Source organism: Nicotiana tabacum, chromosome 2 (assembly GCF_000715075.1).
Source record: "Nicotiana tabacum cultivar K326 chromosome 2, ASM71507v2, whole genome shotgun sequence".
NCBI lineage: Eukaryota > Viridiplantae > Streptophyta > Magnoliopsida > Solanales > Solanaceae > Nicotiana > Nicotiana tabacum.
Window position 1 is genome coordinate 102,969,420 of NC_134081.1, and position 22,278 is coordinate 102,991,697.

General features: G+C 38.3%; 1 protein-coding gene across 1 annotated transcript in view; it reads right to left on the minus strand.

Moving 5' to 3' along the window:
- LOC107819268 (tyrosine aminotransferase-like) overlaps positions 1–15,229 on the minus strand; it is a 28,449-nt gene extending 13,220 nt beyond the window's left edge. Inside the window, exon 1 of the mRNA XM_075237019.1 lies at positions 14,642–15,229. Coding sequence (XP_075093120.1) covers positions 14,642–14,916 — 275 coding nt within the window. The 5' untranslated portion in view covers positions 14,917–15,229. The remainder of the gene's footprint in view (positions 1–14,641) is intronic.
- Positions 15,230–22,278: the final 7,049 nt, after the last annotated feature.

Sequence of the window (22,278 nt, forward strand, 5' to 3'; positions counted from 1 at the left end):
CAGTTTTCATTCTTTGTTTTGTCAGGTGTTGTAGTGGTCTTAGTTGTACCTGCAAAATGCTTTGAATTATCACGAACAACTTTACAACTTGATCATACTACTCCTGAGCGAACATGATTGGTTGAGCCAGTACTGCATTTGCTGCTGCTTTGCCCATGGGTTGTTGTGCTTTATGTGATGTGGCATTGACCATTGGTCGTTGAGGGAAATTGTTGATTTTCTTCCTTATTTTGAAGTCAGCTGGATAACCATGTATCTTAAAACATGTTTCTCTTGTGTGACCTTTGTAGTAACAAAAATCACAAAAGAGATTGTTCTTTCTATGTTTATAATTGTTACATATGGTCATACCTCTTTTATTAGTAAACAATGTTGTATTGTCTCCCATATTTAATGCTTGTGTAAACTTTCCCAAGGTTCTTTGGCTTTCTTCAGAAATTACCATGGAATATGCCTTGTTGACAGAAGGCACTAGACTCATCATCAAAATTTGACTCATAGGCTATGCATACGTCTCATTTAGACCCATTAGGAACTGTAATAACCTCTGATATTCAAAATGCTCTGAATAGCTTTTAGATTCCGGACAATCACATCCAGGACAGGATATCAAAGCATCATATTCTTCCCGTAGGTCTGTTAACTTTGGAAAATAGGCAGATACAATAGAAATTCCTTGCGACAGAGTTGCTATTTCTTTATACAGAAAAAAATTCGAGATCCATCCACTTTATCATATTTGTCCTTCAAATCCGTCCAAACCTTATGTGCACTTGATTTGTACACAATTCCACTAGGCAATTCCTTGCTCACAACATTTATAATCCAAGGTAAAACTATTGCATTACATTTCTCCCAAAGTTCATGCAATGACTGATCAAATTTATCATTGGTATATCGTCCATCAACAAACCCTAGTTTACTCTTACCAATCAATCTTATTTTCATATTGTTTACCCGAAAAATCAGATAACGTTAAATTTAGGTATGGTTCTAAGGATACACAAATTCCTATGATACAAAAATAACAATACAAGTATTTTTGCTATAAAGTGGGAATAATGAACAGGAAGGCTGAATGAGCACCATGTAATCTCAATGTATGTTGGGGGAGATGGGTCTATTGCAGTCTATGTCCCTTTTTATAATAGAGGGTCACTACTTATCTATAACAACATAATAAAATAATGCATATAGTGGATGACCCATGATGGTTTGTCTCTTCCTCGATTCCTGCCAAGATTCTCTCCCTTGGTGCGGTTGTAACGACTTTTGTCTGCGAGCTTGGCACTGGCTCGAGCTCGGTGTTAGATCGAACCCCCGATCTTGGTTCGAGCTAGATTCTGCCTTAGGACATCGATATTCGGGGCCTGTGTCGGTCGGTGTTGCCTCGTAGTTTGATTCGGATAGGGCTCGATAATGATACCGAGTTTTTCCGTCGATCGGTCTTATAGCTCAAAACTCGACGCCCCTACTCCGGAATACGTCCGAGCTTGTCATGTGGATACCCTTCGATCGAGACGTCATCGTCTCGACCAGTCTTTATGATGGAGAATTGGTTTTGACCGTACACAGATAGTCCCCTTGTTTGTCGAAAAGGATGTGGCGAGAAACGATATGATTTCTCTACGGCTCGATCAAATTTATGTCGACGTTTCTATCGACCCCGATCATGACGTATGTGATAACTGTCCCATCGGCTCGGTTTTACCGAGGCTTTTAATAAGTGTCAAACGGTGGTCGGCCACCGCTAATACCGAATTGTCATGCCTTAGCCTATAAATAGTCTTTCCATACAACCTTTACCACTTTTGCGCCTTCTCTTCTTCTAAATTCTCTTATTTATCCTCTCTATTTCACTGCTTCAGGGCCGCCCATACCAGAGTTTTGGTGTTGTCCATTATTTCACCTTCCTTTGCACTCTTTCCTCTCATATCAATGGCGAAAACTTCCAAAATCGAACCTCAGAAGGAGAAAGCTTCTTCCTCACGGTCGTTTGATGATAAGGCGCCGGTGGAGTCGTCTGTTCTTGACTATGTTCCTGGCCCATGCATTTTGAAGACCGATTTTAAGGTGGAGAATCCTTCATCCGTTCCGGGTCGATGTGAGCATGTATCGATGTATACATGCTCTATAACGGAGGATCACCTCAAGGCCGTCAGAAAAGACTGCAACTGGGACTCGAGGTTGTGTTGCAAATTTCATCCTCCGATGAGAGCGTCACCACTTATGTGGAGGAATTTTTAAGTGTTTATACTTATCCCTTCACATTGGGACCCGTCGATCCGGTGATTATTGATTTCTGCAAAAGATATCAGCTCACCCTTGGCCAAATTCATCATTCTTTATGGCGTATAGTGATCTTGCTGCTCTTCTTCTCTATCAAAGTCGGGGGGTTGGATTTTTCTCTGAACCACCTCATACGACTGTACCGGCCTTAATTTTTCGAGGACTAATTAGACTTCATCGTCGAGCATCGAAGGCTTTGATGTCGAGCATCGATGAAGACAAGAATCGGGATTGGATGGGTCATTATATTCGAGTGAGGACCCGTGATCTTATTCCGGAGGAGAAGATGTCGTTCCCTGAAGAATGGAATTTTGACCGTAAATGATTCTTGTTTACCTTTCATGTCCTTTTCCAATTTTTTCTGATGTCCTTTCCTGATGTTCAGCTGCCTCTTGGATGCCACAACCGGTGCCTAACCTCAAGGACCGGGTTCGGAAGTTAGCCTCGACCTCCTCTTATGCTGAGCGTGCTTGGTGTGATTTGGCAAAAGACAGATGGGAGGCCAAGAACCATGGTGAGGTTTGCTTCTTGGTTTCTTCGAAGTATTCTTTGCATTCTATTTGTTACCGATTTCCTTTTGTGCAGGCGTAACCAGGGATGCCGCTTTGAGGCCTTCGAGCGGTGAAGAAGGAAACAAGTCCCTGGTCCCCAAACAGGGGAAAGATAAAAAGCGAAGAGCTTCCTCTCGGTCAGAGGACCCCAAGCCCAAAACTCAAAGAGTGAGGAGAAAAGTAATTGCCCTTTCGATTGACTCGGTCCAACGACTGAGAGAAGAAGAAGAAGCTAGCTCCTCGGCTTTGGTAATCCGATCTACGGAGGCCATCGAGGTTGCTAGAGCTCCCGAGCCGATGGTGGATGTGCCTGTCGGGGTTGGTTCCGAAGACCTGAGTCTCGACCGGAGTACTCCGAGTGATTTGCTCAGGGCTATGACAATGGGTCATTCGCCTTCTCTTCCATCATTTTTCTGAGGAGGCGTTGAAAGAAGCTCGAGAGTTGAAGACTCCCGATATCGGCGCAGGCTCTGGTGCAGGGGATCCTTTTAGGGATTGTTTTACTGGTGTCGACGATGGTTCCGATATCGGTTACGCTTCTCTTTTATTAGAGGAGGCTCAACATTTTATTACTCGGGTAATGATTCTTCCACAGTTGGTTTCTTTTTTCTTTTCCATACTTGACTCATGTTTCTTACTGTGCAGGCCATTAGTAGGTTTCGAGTCGATCTTAGCCAGTGTAAGGCCGAGCTCCGGAAGGTCTCAGGTGAGAGAGATGCCCTGCGGCTTCTTTGCAGCCAAAATGACGAGGCTATAAAGGATCTACAAGCAGATTTGGCTAAGGTCCGTGAAGAAGAGGTCGAGCTCGATAAGCAGGTGGGCCTCCTTCTGTTATAGTATGGGTCTGACTAAACTGTGGAAGTTAATCCTTCGTTGTCTCAGTTGCAGCAAAAGATCGAAAAGATCGGGTTACTTCGAGAAAAAGTCGATCAAATCCGCGCTGAATGCAATCGGTGGAAGGAGACCATCGATCGCCTGGCAGCGGAAAAAGAAACCATCTCAACAAAATTATTATCAGCCAACGTTCAACTTCGAAGTGTCAAGCAAAAGGGGTCGGTTCAAGCTAAGTAGATCGATGAGCTTGAAACACGACTTGCTGAGGCTAAGGCGGAGGTTGAGTCGTCGAAAGTCTTGGCGGATAAGTCCATTGCTATATATCGGGCTGACGCTAGGCCTGCTCAGATGGAGGACCGGGAAGCGGCAAAGACCGCCGATGCTCGAGCTCATTAGGTTGCCGAACTTGCTAAGTGTAGGTCTCGGAGGGAGACCCTCGAGGAGATACACGCTTGAGGTTTCAACCTTATCGATGAGGTAAAAAAGGCAAAAGAGCTCGAAGCAGAAGCTGAAGCCTTGGCTTCTGATGATGATGATGATGGTAGCAAAAGCGGATCCGAGGACGGGGAAGAGCTCGACCAGGAAGCTTAGTTTCTAATTCTTCATGTTTGTAAATTAATCACGTAGGCAATTTTTGTATATATATGTATAACGAGGTCGACTTATTTTTATTTTGTGAAGACTTTTAATTGAATGTTGACCTTGTAGTCTCTCTGATCGATCAGATAATTTTGACCTCGTAGTCTCTCAGATCGATCAGATTTGTTGCCCCTAGGTTTGCTTGTTGAGTCGATGATTCAAACTCTGAAGGAACATAATCCATAGGTGTAATGTAACGGTTGAGTTAATGTAAACTCAGAATTAAAGTAGCTTATTAGCCGTCGAGTGAATGTTTTGAACTCGAGGTAATGTAGCTCGTAGGCGTAGTGGTCGAGTGAGTGTTTGTTCGAACTCGGAATAAACGTAGCCCGTAGGCTTTATAGTCGAGTGAATGTTTCAAACTTAAAATATTGTAGCTCTAGGCGTAATGATCGAGTGAGTGATTGCTCGAACTCGGAATAACAGTAGCCCGTAGGCTTAATATTCGAGTGATTTTTTCAAACTCGAGATAAAGGTAGCCCGTAGGCTTAATAGTCGAGTGAATGTTTCGAACTCGAGATAATGTGGCCCGTAGGCTTAATAGTCGAGTGATTATTTCGAACTCGAGATAAAGGTACCCCGTAGGCTTAATAGTCGAGTGAATGTATCGAACTCGAGATAATATGGCCCGTAGGCTTAATAGTCGAGTGAATGTATCGAACTCGAGATAATGTGGCCCGTAGGCTTAACAGTCGAGTGAATGTTTCGAACTCGAGATAAAGGTAGCCCGTAGGCTTAATAGTAGAGTGAATATATCAAACTCGAGATATTGTAGCCCGTAGGCATAATAGTCGAGTGAGTGCTTGCTCGAACTCGGAATAAACGCAGCCCATAGGCTTAATAGTCGAGTGAATGTATCGAACTTGAGATAATGTGTCCCATAGGCTTAATAGTCGAGTGAATGTATCGAACTCGAGATAATGTGGCCCGTAGGCTTAACAGTCGAGTGAATGTTTCGAACTCGAGATAAAGGTAGCCCGTAGGCTTAATAGTCGAGTGAATATATCGAACTCGAGATATTGTAGCCCATAGGCGTAATGGTCGAGTGAGTGCTTGCTCGAAATCGGAATAAACGTAGCCCGTAGGCTTAGTAGTTGAGTGAATCTTAATTCTGGCTGAACAATAAATCTCAAGTCATTGTACATGTGTTCATGTTTTGCGCTTATGTTCGGGCCAATCTACATGAGCATGGTTCGTTTTGACCATTTGTCTCTTACAATATTTCCTCTTGGAACCCTATTGTTGTGAAATGACTTTCATGTATCTGCACTTGATGTATTTGAGGCCCTGATGCCCCCCCGGTATTCGAGGTCGATTGGAAAGAGGCCTCGGATACTGTTAAAAGTGCAGCACGATCGATGGTTGACTCATTAAAAACCTTGCCGAAAAATTCATTTGGGATAAAATCGGTCTAAGGGAAAAAGAGTGCAACACGTGCTTTTAAGCGAAAGATCCACCTCAGCTCTTGTCCGGACTTTCTGCAGGGGTCAGTTAAATGAATATGGAAAGGACGTACCTTAGCAGTAGTACCATTTTAGATGTGATACATTCCAACTGCTTGATAGCTATTTGCCATTTATGATGCCGAGCCTATATGATCCTTTTCCGACGTCCTCGAGCACCTGATATGGTCCCTCCCAATTTGGTCCTAATTTTCCTTCGTTTGGATTCCGGGTATTGACGGTGACTTTTCTTAACACTAAGTCCCCGGGTTTGAAATGGCGAAGCTTAGTTCTTCGATTATAATACCATTCGATTTGTTGTTTTTGGGCGGCCAATCGGATGAAGGCGGCTTCTCGTCCTTCGTCCGATAATTCAAGGCTGGTGTTCATAGCTTCGTTATTTGATTTTTCCGTCATGAATCGAAATTTGGGACTAGGTTCACCGACTTCGACCGGTATCAATTCTTCGGAACCATATACTAAGGAGAATGGGGTCGTCCCCGTACTGGATTTTGACGTTGTCTGGTATGCCCAAAGGACTTCGGGCAGGATTTCTCTCCATTTTCCCTTGGCGTCGTTCAACCTCTTCTTCAGGTTTTGAAGAATAGTCATGTTTGTTGATTCGGCCTGTCCGTTCCCACTGGGGTAGTATGGCGTTGATAGTATCCTTCTTATTTTGGGATCTTCGAAGAATTTTGTGACTTTGCTGCCAACGAATTGCTTCCCATTGTCGCACACTATTTCGGCGGGTATCCCGAATCGGCATATGATATGATCCCAAATAAAGTCTATAACTTCCTTCTCTCTTATTTTCTCGAACGCCTGCGCTTCAACCCATTTAGAAAAATAGTCAGTCATAAATAAAATGAATTTGGCTTTACCTGGGGTCGATGGCACAGGGCCGACGATGTCCATTCCCCATTTCATGAACAACCATGGGGATAGGACCGAGTGAAGTTTCTCTCCGGGTTGATGGATCATTGGTGCAAACCTTTGACATTTATCATATTTACGAACAAATTCTTTCGCATCTTTGCTCATATCGATCCAATAGTACCCCGCTTTGATCACTTTTCGAACTAATGTGTCGGCACCGGAGTGATTCCCACAAGTGCCCTCGTGCACTTCCCGGAGGATGTAATTGGTATCTCCCGGACCTAAGCATACTGCCATCGGTCCATCGTAGGTCCTTCGATATAGTGTTCCGTCAGTGGCCAATGTAAATCGAGCGGCTTTAGTCCGTAGGGTCCTGGAATCTTTATGGTATGATGGGAGCTTTCCGTTTTTTAAGTATTCAATATACTTGTTTCTCCAATCCCAGGTTAAGCTAGTAGAATTTATCTCGGTGTACCCATCTTCGATTACCGATCTTGAAAGTTGAACGACAGTCCTCGAGCTCAAATCATCTACCTCGACCGACGATCCCAAATTCGCAAGAGTATCGGCCTCATTATTCCGTTCTCGTGGGTCATGCCGTAGAGTCCATTGTTTGAAATGGTGCAAAGTGATAAGCAGTCTGTCCAAATACCTTTGCATCCTACCTTCTCGGACTTTGAAGGTTTTGTTTACTTGACTCACCACCAGCAAAGAGTCACAATGCGCCTCAATGACTTCTGCTCCCAAGTTTCTAGCTAGTTCGAGACCTGCAATAATGGCTTCATACTCGGCCTCATTGTTAGTTAACCTGGTAGTTTTAATAGCTTGCCTAATAATGTTACCCGTGGGGGGTTTCAAAACTATGCCTAGCCCGGACCCCTTTACATTCGAATCCCCGTCCGTAAAAAAGGTCCATACCCCTGACGATATACCTGATTTCAAAAGGAGTTCTTTTTTGATTTCGGGTATGAGGGTTGGCGTGAAGTCGTCCACGAAGTCTGCTAAAATTTGAGACTTGATGGCCGTACGGGGTTGATATTCGATATCGTACCCACTGAGTTCGATGGCCCATTTGGCCAATCGGCCTGATAGTTCGGGCCTATGTAAAATATTACGGAGTGGGCATGTGGTTAATACGCTTATGGGGTGACATTGAAAGTATGGCCTTAACTTTCTGGAGGCGCTTACTAGCGCAAGTGCCAATATTTCTAAGTGCGGATACCTATTTTCCGCTCCTCCTAAGGTGCGACTTACATAATAAACGGAAAATTACGTACCTTGCTCCTTTCGAACTAGGACACTGCTTACGACGACTTCCGATACCGCCAAGTACAAGTACAATTTTTCGCCAGTTTTTAGAGTGTGAAGCAGTGGTGAGCTCGATAGATATCGTTTCAATTCCTGTAACGCTTGTTGGCATTCTGGTGTCCAGGCGAAGTCGTTCTTCTTTTTGAGTAGGGAGAAAAATTTGTGACTTCGATCTGATGATCTTGAAATGAACCGGCCTAAGGCTGCAATTCTTCCCGTTAACCTTTGTACAACTTTCACGCTGTCCACGATGGTAATGTCTTCGATGGCCTTGATTTTGTCGGGGTTAATCTCGATTCCCCGATTTGACACCGTGAAGCCGAGGAACTTGCCCGAACCGACCCCGAAAGTACATTTTTCGGGGTTGAGCTTCATGTTATATTTCCTCAGAATCTCGAACGTTTCCTGCAAATGGGCCAAATGGTCCTCTACGCGCAGGGACTTAACTAGCATGTCATCAATATAGACTTCCATTGATTTACCTATTTATTCTTCGAATATTTGATTTACTAGGCGTTGATAAGTAGCTCCTGTATTTTTTAGCCCGAAGGGCATTACTTTATAACAATATGTTCCATATTGGGTCACAAATAAAGTCTTTTCCCGGTCGTCCGGGTTCATCTGAATTTGATTATACCCGGAATAGGCATCGAGAAAGGTGAGGATCTCATGGTCGGCCGTGGCATCGATCATGCGATCGATGTTGGGCAGTGGAAAGGAATCTTTGGGGCATGCTTTGTTCAAATCTTTATAGTCCACACACATTCTAAGTTTGTTCCCCTTTTTAGGCACTACAACCACATTGGCTAACCATTCGGGGTATTTTACCTCCAGAATGGAAAGTTTGGTTACCTCGTCCTTTATGAATGCGTGCTTTCCCTCGGACTAGGGTCTTCTTTTTTGCTTCACCAGTCTAAACCTAGGGTCCAAGCTTAGCTGGTGCGTCGTTATGTCCGGTGGGATTCCTGTTATATCTAGATATGACCAAGCAAAACAGTCGATGTTATCGATAAGAAATCGAAGGAGTTTCTTCCTGAGTTCGGGGCTCAAACCCGTTCCCAGGTATACCTTTCGTTCGGGCCAGTGTTCGATCAATATAATTTGCTCCAGTTCCTCAATTTTTGATTTGGTGGCATCGGAATCATCGGGGGTTATGAAGGATCGAGGGATCCATCGATCATCATCTTCTTCAATGTTCCGCTTACCTGACTGGGTCGAAGCCGATGTCTGTGATTGCTATTTGGCGCTCTTCTCTTTGATTGTGTCTCCTTCTGAACCTGATCCTTTTATCAGCGAAGACGAGGATATTGATTTTTCTTCTTCGACAGAGAACATTTCCTTTGCGGCCGGTTGTTCTCCGTACACAATTTTGACACCTCTCGATGTTGGGAATTTGAGGACCTGGTGTAGGGTCGAGGGTACGACTCTCATGTTGTGGATCCACGGCCTTCCAAAAAAGGCATTATATCTCATATCGCCTACGATCACGTGAAACTTTGTTTCCTGGATGGTTCTAGCCATATTTATCGGTAGGGTAATCTCGCCTTTGGTGGTTTCACATGCCATATTGAATCCGTTTAGAACTAGAGTTATGGGTACGACCTGATCTTGCAGGCCGAGCTATTCTATGACTCTCGATCTGATGATATTGGCCGAGCTACCTGGATCAATTAACCCACGCTTAATCTTAGTTTTATTCATGAGTACGGATATTACCAGTGCATCGTTATGGGGTTGGATGATTCCCTCTGTATCTTCATCATTGAAGGACAAATTCCCTATGGGTGTGTAATCTTGAGTTCGAGATCGTTTTTCCCTCACAATCGATATTTTAGTGCGTTTAAGCATCGGTCCCTGAGGGGCATCGGCGCTGCCGATGATCATGTGAATGACGTATTGCGGTTCTTCTAGCTCGTTTTGCTTGCCGAAGTCCTTGTTCTTAAAATAGTTCTTCGCCCTATCACTCAAAAATTCCCGAAGGTATCCTTTGCTAAATAAGCGGGCTACTTCCTCTCTTAATTGCCTGCAATCTTCCGTTTTGTGGCCATGGGTGCCATGATATTCGCACATTTGATTGGGATTCCTTTGGGCAGGATCGGTCTGCATGGGTCGAGGCCACCTGGTGTTTTTGATGTGTCCGATGGCCGATACGATAGCGGATGTATCAATGCTGAAGTTATATTCCGATAATCGAGGAACTTCTATAGGATTGGCATATTTATCAAAGCCGCTCTTGCTCATAAGTCCCCGAGAATTTTGCCCCCGATCAGTCCTTCGGTTGTTCCGAACCGTATCACGTGCTAAACCGTTGTTCATCCGATCTGTGACGTATGGTTGGTATCAGTCTCTGTTCGATCTTTGTTCTCTATTGATTTCCCTCTGATTTTTAGTAGTTGTGCGGTTCTGATGCGCAGGTCCATACGGAGCTCCCAATTGATCATCTTCGACCCTGATTTTTGATTGGTACTGGTTGTGTACATCTACCAGGTTATTGCCGGGTACTCGATCAAATTTTGTTTTAGCCGACGTGATGCTGTCGAACTTAACCCGTTCAACCTTGGGTGAAAGCTTGTACGGCCCAATCGTCTGTGACCGGTGGAAAATCCATACGTTCTATTTGGAATCGGGATACGAATTCCCTCAGCATTTCGTTACCCCTTTGTTTTACTTTGAAGAGGTCCGATTTCCTTGTTGCGACCTTTATGGCACCAGCATGTGCTTTTACGAACGAATCTGCTAACATGGCAAAAGAATCAATGGAATTTGGCGGCAAATTGTGGTACCAGATCATTGCTCCCTTTGCGAGGGTCTCTCCGAACTTTTTCAACAACACGGATTCGATCTCATCGTCCTCCAAATTGTTGCCTTTGATGGCACATGTGTAGGAGGTGGCATGTTCGTTAGGATCGGTTGTACCATTATATTTGGGAATTTCGGGCATACGAAATTTTTTGGGGATTGGTTTTGGGGCCGCGCTCGAGGGAAAAGGCTTTTGTATGAATTTTTTCGAATCAAGCCCTTTTATCATCGGCGGAGCCCCCGGGATTTGATCGACCCTAACATTATATGTTTCTATTTTTTTGTCGTTGGCTTCGACTCGTTTTGTGAGTTCTTCGAGTAATTTAGCAATTTCAGGAGGGGTCCCTGATTCTTGCTCGTTTGATTTCACTACGGCGGGCACCGTTCTGGGGGTGACTTCTCGAAGAAGTGGATTGAAGTTTGGCCTGCTTTGCATATGAGTTTGGCTCTGCAACTGAGCTATCACTGCTTGTTGGGCTTGTAGCATTTCGAAAATCATACGCAAGTTGACCCCGATTTTTCCCGTGTTGTGGATGTCTCGGGCTATGGGTCAAGCACCACCCTGAACGCTTCTTTCCGGTTCAGAACGCTGATTCGCTTCTAGAGCTATTTGTGAATTGATATCTAATGGTACTTCGCCTCGAATTTTGGGTTCTTCGATTCAAGCCTCGTTGCCGTCGTCAGGTAGCCTTTCGGCCCCGGGCGTCAAGTTGTTGGTTTCATCTTGAAGGCCGGCTTCGAGGTCGATAGGTAGAGCCATTGCTGATTTGAGGTTGTAAGCTGGAGTGTACTGTAGATTTATATCAAACAATCACTGTTACCCTTATCCCCACGGTGGGCGCCAAACTGTTTACCCAAAAAATCGGATAACGTTAAATTTAGGTATGGTTCTAAGGATACGCAAATTCCTATGATACAAAAATGACAATACAAGTATTTTTGCTATAAAGTGGGAATAATGAACAGGAAGGCTGAATGAGCACCATGGAATCTCAATGTATGTTGGGGGAGATGGGTCTATTGCAGTCTATATCCCTTTTTATAATAGAGGGTCACTACTTTATCTATAACAACATAATAAAATAATGCATATAGTGAAGGACCCATAATGGTTTGTCTCTTCCTCGATTCCTGCCAAAATTCTCTCCATTGGTGCGGTTGTAACGACTTTTGTCTACTAGCTTGGCACTGGCTCGAGCTCGGTGTTAGATCGAACCCCAAGTCTTGGTTCGAGCTCGATTCTGCCTTGGGACATCGATATTCGAGGCCTGTGTCAGTCGGTGTTGCCTCGTAGTTCGATTCGAATACGGGCTCGATAATGATATCGAGTTTTACCGTCGATCGGTCTTATAGATCGAAACTCGACGCCCCTACTCCGGAATGCGTCCAAGCTTGTCATGTGGATACCCTTCGATCGAGACGTCATCGTCTCGATCAGTCTTTATGACCGAGAATCGGTTTTGACCGTACACACATAGACCTACTCCACAATGCATAGTTCTCAATTCCAATCAGCTGAATTGAAATCAAGGAGCTACCTAGAGTGGAGTGTTGCATGGCTGTAAGAACAGAGGGTGATGATGATCGATAGTTGTTGTAGTTGTTCCTGTGCTGGTTCCAGCTGAAATTTCTTCTCCAATTGCCATAGTTATCAATTCAAGTAACCTAAGTCTTCGATTTCACAATTGACAGAGTCTCCAATCACAAATTGCAGAAATCAGCAAACCCTAGCTTAATCGATTGCGAAAATCACAATCAATCTACAACAAGACTTTGTTGGAAGAAACGAAGAATGATAATTACAGCGAAGATGAATCTATTTCCTCTACTCTGATACCATATTGAAGATTTGAGAGAAGCTCAGTGAAGATGAAGAAGAAAGGAATGAACGAGAAGGTTCTAGAGGGTATTCTCCATTTGAGAGAAATCTGAGCTATGTTATTGCAAATCTTAAGAGTACAATGAGTTAATCCCTGTATATATACACTCTATAATTAGCAACTAATCTACAGCTGTATCTACATTTTACATTAGCCAATCCGATAATTAGTTATAACTAACTAACAGCCTACTTAACACACTTATAACATGTTTGGCCAAGCTGGAGAAATCAGCTTAGCTTTTGAAAAAAGTACTTTCGAAGAGAATCAATTTGTGTTTGGCTAATCACTCAAAAAGCACTTTGGAGCAATTATTTGTGTTTGGCCAAACTTTTCAGAAAGTGCTTTTAAGTATCAAATTACGAATAAGGACATGAATAGATTTACTTAATAGTTAATATTATAAGTAAATAAATAATCTTAAAAATTTGTTATTACAAGAAATAATTAAATCTTTTTATTTTATTTAATTAAAATATGAAAATAAAATTTAAAAGTACTTAATTCTTTTAATATATGTTAAATATATTAAAATCATTCAACAAATATAAAAGCATTCACCCCTAAAGTCATTATATATTAGAAAGTTATTCTAAAAATAATAAGAAATATTTATACATTAATACCCTAAGTATTAGGTTTAACAGTTATTTTGGTATTTATTATATTTTATTAAGGGTATTTTTAGTAAGAAGAATAGTCAAAACTGCTTCTGCTTCTGGAAAGAAGCTATTTTTTTCTGATTCTTCCCAAAATCATTATTTTTTTCCTAAAAGTTTGGCCAAACACCTCGAGTTAGGAAAAAAGTTCTTTTGAGAAAAAAAAATAAAAATAAAATACTTTTGAACTCTTGAGAAACTTAGCCAAACAAGCTATTAATTAGCACATGCTCGTTCCTTTCTTTATCGACCGTACCTAGTGTTAAAACCAAAGCACCTAATAACACAAAATAAAAAATGGCAAAGGGCCAAATATACCCTTGTACTTTCGAAAATGGTCTAAAAATACTCCTTGTTATACTATTGGGCTATATATATTCTTACCGTCATACTTTGGAACAAATATATCCTTATTTTGGATGGAGTGCCACGTGTCAGCACCAGATGAAAACGAGCAATTTCTTTTTTTTACCCGATCCGTTTTAAAAAATCCATCACCCGACTCGTTTTAAAATTTAATTTTTTAAAAGCATATATTTTATAAAAACTGAAAAAGAAAAAAAAATTATAAAATATATATTTTTAAGTCTTTTTAGTTTTTTTAAAGTATGCTTTTTGTAAAAACTGAAAAAAAAATATTTTTTAAAAAAATACTTTAAAAACTGAAAAATATATATTCTGTAAAAACTGAAAAAAAAAAGGAATTTTCAAAATATATATTATTCAGTTTTAAAGTATTCTTTTTGTAAAAACTGAAAAAGAAAAAAAAATTACAAAATATTTTTATTTTTTTAAAACTAATGCATATGTAGTCCACTGCTTTAGGAGAGTCTTCTTTTTTCCAGTTTTTACAAAAATAAATACTTTAAAAAAACTGAAAAGACTTAAAAATATATATTTTGTAAATTCCTTTTTTTCCAGTTTTTACAGAATATATATTTTTCAGTTTTTAAAATATTTTTTAAAAAAAATCAGTTTTTACAAAAAACATATTTTAAAAAAACTGAAAAGACTTAAAAATATATATTTTGCAAATTTCTTTTTTTTTCTTTCAGTTTTTACAAAAAAAAAATCAGTTTTTATAAAATATATGCTTTTAAAAAACTGAATTTTAAAACGGGTCGGGTAACGGGAAGGCTATATATAGCCAATAGTATAACGAGGGGTATTTCTAGACCATTTTGTAAAAAGGTTATATTTGGCCCTTGGCCGAATAAAAAATTACATTCAATTTCTCTGACCATTAGCTAAAAAGAGTAGTACAATTAGCTAGCACATCAAGGTGCAAGAAATGCAAAAATCAACATGCAGAGAAATGATAAAAATGCAAACAGATTATTAATTCAAGTACAGCAAATACTTACTTTCTAGCCGGAAGAATGCCGACGGTGGATGAATAACCGTTGAACTTAGCAGAGCGAACGGAATCAGAGATAGCGTCTTCGGCAACGGGAGTGGTCCGAAAGCAGGGGAAAGCAGAAGGATCGCCGTGACCGAGAGGGATAACGGGTCGGGTATCAGACGGGTCAAGGCTCTGCATTAACTTGTTAAGAACCCCTCTTATGGAAACACCCGACGCAGCCAACAAGTTCTCGTTCTCTTTAAAATTCCATCTTGTTGTTTCACCTTTCACCTCCATGCTTGACGCTCTCCTTTTCTACCTCCTTTCCCCCTCTGAATTATGAATTTTAGCAGATATGAAGAGGAGTGGAAGGAGGAAAGTAAGAGAGAAATGGAGATGGATTTCTACTGCAAGATAGATATAAAGCCAACCTGTAGAACAGAGGTTTTTTGTGAGAAAATGACCAAATATGGTTTCTGCTCTGTCAGTAGCTTGTTTGGATTGTTGTTGCATGTGCTTTAGTAATGTAATGCCAAACTATAGAAAAGAGGTTTTGCGGGGAAATGACCAAATATCTATATTTTTGTGCTATTTTGGTACTCCTTCCCATCCAAGTTAATTGATTTTTTGGTTTTTGTAGTAGTCCACAATATTTAACTTTTCTCAAATAGAAATTAGTTTTTTTTTTTAAATTTGGATATTTGTTGATTCCTAATGAACAAATTAAAGTTAATATAGTCAATTTTATCAACGTGAAAATGATAAAAAAAAAAATCAATTAAAGTAGTAAGATAAGTGTGATCAATTAAAGTTTTAGAGAAAAAAAGAAGACTTTTGAAATATGTGATCCTAAAAGCTTAAGGGTCTTTAACCAAAATTCAGATATGGACTCAATTAATTAGATTTAATAAAAATAGAGTCAATCATAGCCAATAATAATATTTAAAAGATATGTTAACCGATTTTGTAGTAAGATAATATGTATATTATCCTTATGACAATAAATATTGACAACACTAACGATATTCAATGACTCAAAAAGAGGGGATAATATTAAATAACAATAAATAGCAATGGATGATATTTAAGTAAATAAGAATATGTGAGTCGCCCGAAAAGGGATGAGATCTGCCGATATTCTTTCTGACAGTGTGAATGATTGACGAGCCTTCGAATATTCAGGTTGTTCTTAGATCAAGTGGAAAAGTTAGGCAAGAATCAAGTATTTTCGTATGTTTGCAATAAAGTCAGATTCTATATCGAAAGTTACTGTGTTTTCTTACAAGTGAATATACTCCTCCCCTCCAATTATGTCGCATTCTATTTATAGGAAACATATACCTAAAAACCCTAATAGTACAGGTATAGAGAATATCTACTAGAATATACTTTTTAGTATCTTATCCTAAAACTAGTTGTTACAACTCTGTCTAAGGTGCTCGACCTCGACCTTGATCTAATATGACTTCTTCGACCTTGATCTTCACTGACTCATCGACCCCACCATTCATCTCTTGGAAGACCACTTCGACCTTGGGCAGGCCTTTGTTGAAGTCACACTGATAACACGTGGCAGTCTATGAAGGCCCTCTTAATGTTGACAGGGCTCAATCATATCACAGATGAATTTTGGCCCATACAGTTAGTCCCTCTGCTTGTTGAGGTCGTCTTTGCAGGCGAGTTCGATGAGCGGATAATGTCGTTCGTGGTCGATCTTATCGAGCAGACTATATGGGTTATAATTGTTGTGGCGAGCAGGCAATATGGCCCGCTGTGGGCCGCATATTTCAGTGAAAAGTCTTAGAGTAAAAATAAGGAAAAATACGAGCTATGTCCATTTATAAATAGCTTATTACAAAAATTGTCCAATTCATAAATTATTACTAATATTAGCCAAATAGTTATTTGTAAGCAAAAAAGGTCAAATGTTTGCTTTCTTATGAATGAGTGTTATTAGAATAGATTGGGTACATCTTAAGGAACTTGAATCTCAGTTTTGGGATGATTTGGTGAAGTTTTGAGGTAGTTTGAATTGAAAATTCGAAGTAGAAGATGTACATGAAAAAATAATAGGTGTATCACTTGTGTATCACATATGTATCATATTTGTATCAAATGTATATCACATGTATATCCATGTACACCTGCTGTAAGATACATGCGTGATACATGTGTCGCACAAGAATTTTTTGAACTCGATTTTAACTACGAATTTTGATACCAAATCAGTTCAAATCACCTACAATCTTCCTTAAATTTTGTATATTGAACCATATATATGTTTTCAAGGAATCTCAACCATACCCATTGAAAAAAAAAAGTCATTTTTTGCTTAAATTTTTGGAATCTTGTATATATATATATTTTTTGTATTTCATCACCTTATTTATTACCTCATTCATGAAATTATCCTTCCGTCTTGCATCTAATGTTGCTAATCACGCTTAAAAATTTGAAATGAGATCTTTGTGTGTGATTCTTAGAGAGAAAGAACCTTATTTCTTTGGGTTTTCAATTTTTATATGTGATTGGCTAGTTTTAGTAAGTTTATGATTAATTGTTAGAGGTTGGTAAGTTAAGATTTTTTTGGGACATTTCCGTAAGATTCCCTAAAAATAACTAATATGAAGTTCAAGAAAGCAATGCAAGAACTTTGGAAAAGTTAAATTTTTATCCTAGCTGAGGATGTACTCATTACAGTAGGATAACAAGATAGGTGTTCTAGCAGATATGGGATTAGTTGTCCAGATGTTGCCTTTTTTTTTTCCTTTGCATTGTACATATATACCTGGTAAAAAAAAATTCACTTACCAAAAAAAAAAAAAAAAAAAAATACTAATCACATAGAAACTTTCAAATTGCGTAACAACATTAGTGTTTTTTCAGTTCAATTTAAATCCTCTCTCGTAATTTGTTCTGTACATTTTCTCCAAGTCTTGCTTTACCATTTTATAAACTTGTTTTCATATTTTAAATGTCCTAAGATATTTTGTAATCTTCTCTTATCTTTTATACTATATTTCATCTACCACAAATTAAAAGTTTTATGTTAATACAAATGATATAATTTGTTATAGTGACAAAAAATCGATACTGATAATAATATTACATTAATAAATTGATCTCATGTTTGTTTTAGAAATTAGTCAAAATGACTTTAAAATAAAATTTGATAATCGGATATTTAAAATTAATAAATTAATAAGCGGATCCTTGTCCACACTTTCTTTCATAGTCTGATATTACATGATTGCAATATTGGACAACCCAAAATTAATATGCTTAAGTCCAATAGAATTTCCTTCTAATCTATTTGGAACATCATACTTCGAAAAATAGTTAAATGGATATATTTTTTATGTGTCCGAGATTTTGAGCCAATTTCTTTCTGATATATCCGATTAAGCATATTTACAGTAAGTTTGTGTAAAAAGATTTGCAAATTGAGTAATTAAAACGATATAAGGCTCGATACTAAGATCATAACCCATAATCTTTAAATCATGATTTTGTCTTTGTATGTAATTTTCAAGGAACATTATAAATGATGTGAATAAAAATTCTACTACTTTAATTTTTCTTTAGTTTTAAGATTCAAGGTGACGCGTTGCTGGCTCAGTAAGGTGTTCCTATGATATAGTACCAAATTTCATATCAATTGTTTGAACATATTTAAAAAGGAAATGTAGAAATATAATTTCCCATATCGATTCTGTAAACGTAACCAAAGGAGTCTAATGAATGGGATAATTCACTCGTCATTTTAAGATTTTGACTTGAAATTATATTTTCCACACATAATACTTTAGAACAAAATTATTTCTAATATTTTAAAACAGGTTTATAAGGGTCTATATAAGTATTATATTCATTACCTTATTTCTTCAATTTTTTAGCGGATGTCTCATCGGGCAAAAGTGAAAACCCAAAAGAAAAATAATAAACAAAAAAGGAGCCAACGTTATTCACGTGACTCCCATGATTACTAATTACAAAACCAGATGTTAAAAGCTTAATATATGTGATGAACAGTTGACAAATGCAAAGGTGAGAAACACTTTAGTTAGATTAGAAATAAAAAATTTAAAAAGTATTTTTTTCCAAGATTACGTGGCTAGTAGCTACTTTTTTTTTCTTTCTTTTTCACCTTGTTATAGCTACTTCTTGTGTATATTCTTATTTGAGTTTTAAGTTATATATATGATGTTAGTGTAAAAATTTTGTTACACTATTAGGTTATTCAAATGATATCTAAATGAATTGTTTGCTATAATAATAATAATTAGGGGATTTGATAGTACAATTTTTTTTTAATAGTGTATATATAACTTTAAACTCATTTTATATTCACCACGTTATAGCGACTTTCTGTTATTATATGATAATGAACTGAAATTTTAAAATTGTACTAGGATGGAACAAAAACTAAAATATCAAAAACAAGAAAAAGTTACGTGAAATGATAGATTTTTATCTGAAATAAATATCTACTATCTGACGTATTTCAAATTCTAAATTGTAAATATCTTTCCTCGTCTTGCCTTCCAAATCCCAATTGCCCGGCAAAGGAGAAAGAGGAAGGCACTAGAGGTGAAGGGTTTAATATATTTGTTAGCTCTAGTTCTTTTTCCTGTATAAAATGTATAAGTCGATCCTTGTTATCAACAATAAGTCTAACGGACGAGTACAAAATACAACATGAAATTAATACTCGCTAGCCAAAGATAATATAGATAAATTATAATTTTTACAGAGATTGAATTTAAACAATGTTCGAGTAATTTCTGGTTTAATTGCTATTCGAGAGGATCAACACTAGTTAAATAATTATAAACCAGTATTTTAAAAGGCGTGGGCGTAAGGGGGGCATTTTACATATGCCTCAGCGGGGCGTAAGCCCCATAGGTATTTAATTTTTAATATTTTATAAAATAATATAATGACAATTAATATTTATAAACAGGTAAAATTGCATAAATATTGAAGAAAACTATATATATGTGTGCTTCATCCCCATAAAAAATTAATCAAAATAATCTATTATACGTTACTTACAAGCACAAGTAATTTGAGTCTAAAAGAATAAAGTTTTCTATATGGAGGAACAAAAAGGACGATTAACCTGCAATTTGAACTTTGAATTTGCTGCTATGAAGAAAAATGTAGTTCTCTTTGTATTTGTAAAAAAAAATTAAATATTCGTTGCTTTTGGGAGATATTAGCAGACTAGCGGACAAGATAAAAATTTGAAAAAATCATGAATTAGGGCTTAAATCAATAAAAAAGATTTTTACTTTTAAATTTAATACTTTTGAGTTCCTTTTTAAACCTTTTGAGTAATTACCAAACTCACTTTTGAGAATTTGGGTATTATATGAAGGACTAATTCAATAAATTTTATTTTAATTTGAAAAGGTCTCTGGGGCTTACTCCTTACTAAAAAAACACGCCCCGAACGCCCTGGCGTACGCCCCAAATTGCGGGGCATACGCTTCTTGAGACTTTCGCCCCACACCATCGCCCCGGGGTATTTTTGGTACGCCTCGTCCCGGAAATGCCTTTTAAAACAGAGTTATAAACTAAGTTTAACTACTAAAATAAAGCAACTAACAATTGACAACAAGGAAATAGAGATTCACAGAGTTGGTTTCTTATCGATGTGAGGAATAAGGGTTTGACAGGATAAGTGCAATATAGCTATTTGGGATTTAACTCTAGTTTAATTCGCTTTAATGTTCTAATGATTCTCACGAATTCACTTGATGATTAGTTCAAATGTGTAATCAAGACTCCTCACTCGATTAAATCTTTACTCTACGAGGTGAACTAATATAAGCATTGTGAAGTATGCAAGCATGCGTTAATGGACTAGTCCTTAGGAAAATATCTCTCGAATATTTTTCTAACTTGATTTAATCAACAATTCAACAAGCTCTTCCGAATACTTAAGAGAATCAGTGAATTAAATAAAATAAAATAATACAAATATAATCACCAAAATATTTCTCTTTCGATTAAATAAACTGATGAATAAAGTTACAACAATTCAAAACTCCATAAACGAATTCAAGCATGAACTAGAGCCAAAATCCACAAATATTTATCAACGCACGAAATCCGTCAAACCCTACAGGAAACTACTCCATAATCATAGAGGAAGTCATCACAAATATAATTAAAGAATAAGAAAGCACCAATCTAACGTTACAATCCAAACTCTCGTATTGAATTGATGGAAAGATAATGAAATCCCGTGTCTTGTTGCCTCCAATGCTCTCCCAAAGCTTCCAAGGTCAAAAGTCCTCTAAAAATCGTATTTTTGGTGTATTTATATCATGTAGGAACGGACTCGGACGAAACTATCCTTTCCAAGCTGAAGTAGGAGAAATACTCTGTAAAAATTGCACATGAGCGGCGCATGGCGCATCGCCCCACGCGGTGCACCTATGGAAAGTTCATAGAGTTGATTTTTACACTATGCGGGAATTTTGCACTTGCGCTCCGCTACACATGGCGCGGCGCGGTAGTGCAATTTTCTTAGAGTAATTTTTGTTTTCTCACTTTTTGACATCCAGACTTGGTCCTCGATACCTGAACGTGATCCCGACTTAATTTTTTAGGTTTTTACTCAGACTTTAAAGCTCCGACTTGTTCAAATTAGCTCTAACTTATCTTAATAGCTCAGAATCACTTCCTTCAAAGCATAAAATACATAATAAGTGAAATATACTAACATTTAAGCTCAAATACAAGTAAAATACAGTAATTGGAGTGTAAACTATGACTAAAATAAGGGATTCTAGCCTACCATCAACACCCCACGCTTAGACCATTGCTCGTCCTCGAGCAATCAAACTGCACTTCACATAGAGACGGCCTTCTTATCAGACAACTTCCCTAACACATAATGCCAAGAATATTAAAAGCCGACTAAGCATCATATCATAACATCCTCGCCTCAAGACTCGACTCAATAGCACCACGCATCTTTCACAACATGCTCACTTACTCTAACACAGAGGTCAAAGAATTTACCTTACCTTCATAAATCATGTGCCCACATACAAACAATAGAGAGTAGTTCCACACACGATAAATTCAAGAACAAATAGGAACTCAATACAGAAAGAATTCACTCACTCTTAGAATTAATATTCATATGCCATAGAAGACGTACCATAGGCTTACCCGTAGTATAATACTCTATTAATTCGAGCTCATTCAGTCAAAGATCAAGTAGAACTTAATTTGGTTGTAATATAGGTTGCGGGACGGGTAGGATAGATTTGGATATAGTGACTACACCTCCCTAAGCACTTTAATACGTATACATTAACAATTCAAACCCCACATTTATGTTGAACCAAATCCCACATTTATGTTGAACATATTAAAACCAAGCTCCCAATTTCTTTAAGCACAAATAAGATGAGAACTACCACTAGCATGGAATTCATTTTTTTTTCTATTTTCAAAGTTCTGATTTTTTTTCTTTTCTTTCAATCAAACTTTTTCTTTTCAATTACCTACAAGTGGCTCTCACAATTTTTCAAACAGTGCACCTTTCTCCTTTTTCTATAGTTCTACTTAAAACCCGACCATACCTCAACTTTCGCTTTCATAGGCTCATAACAATTTCAAGTGCTCTAGAGAGGTAAA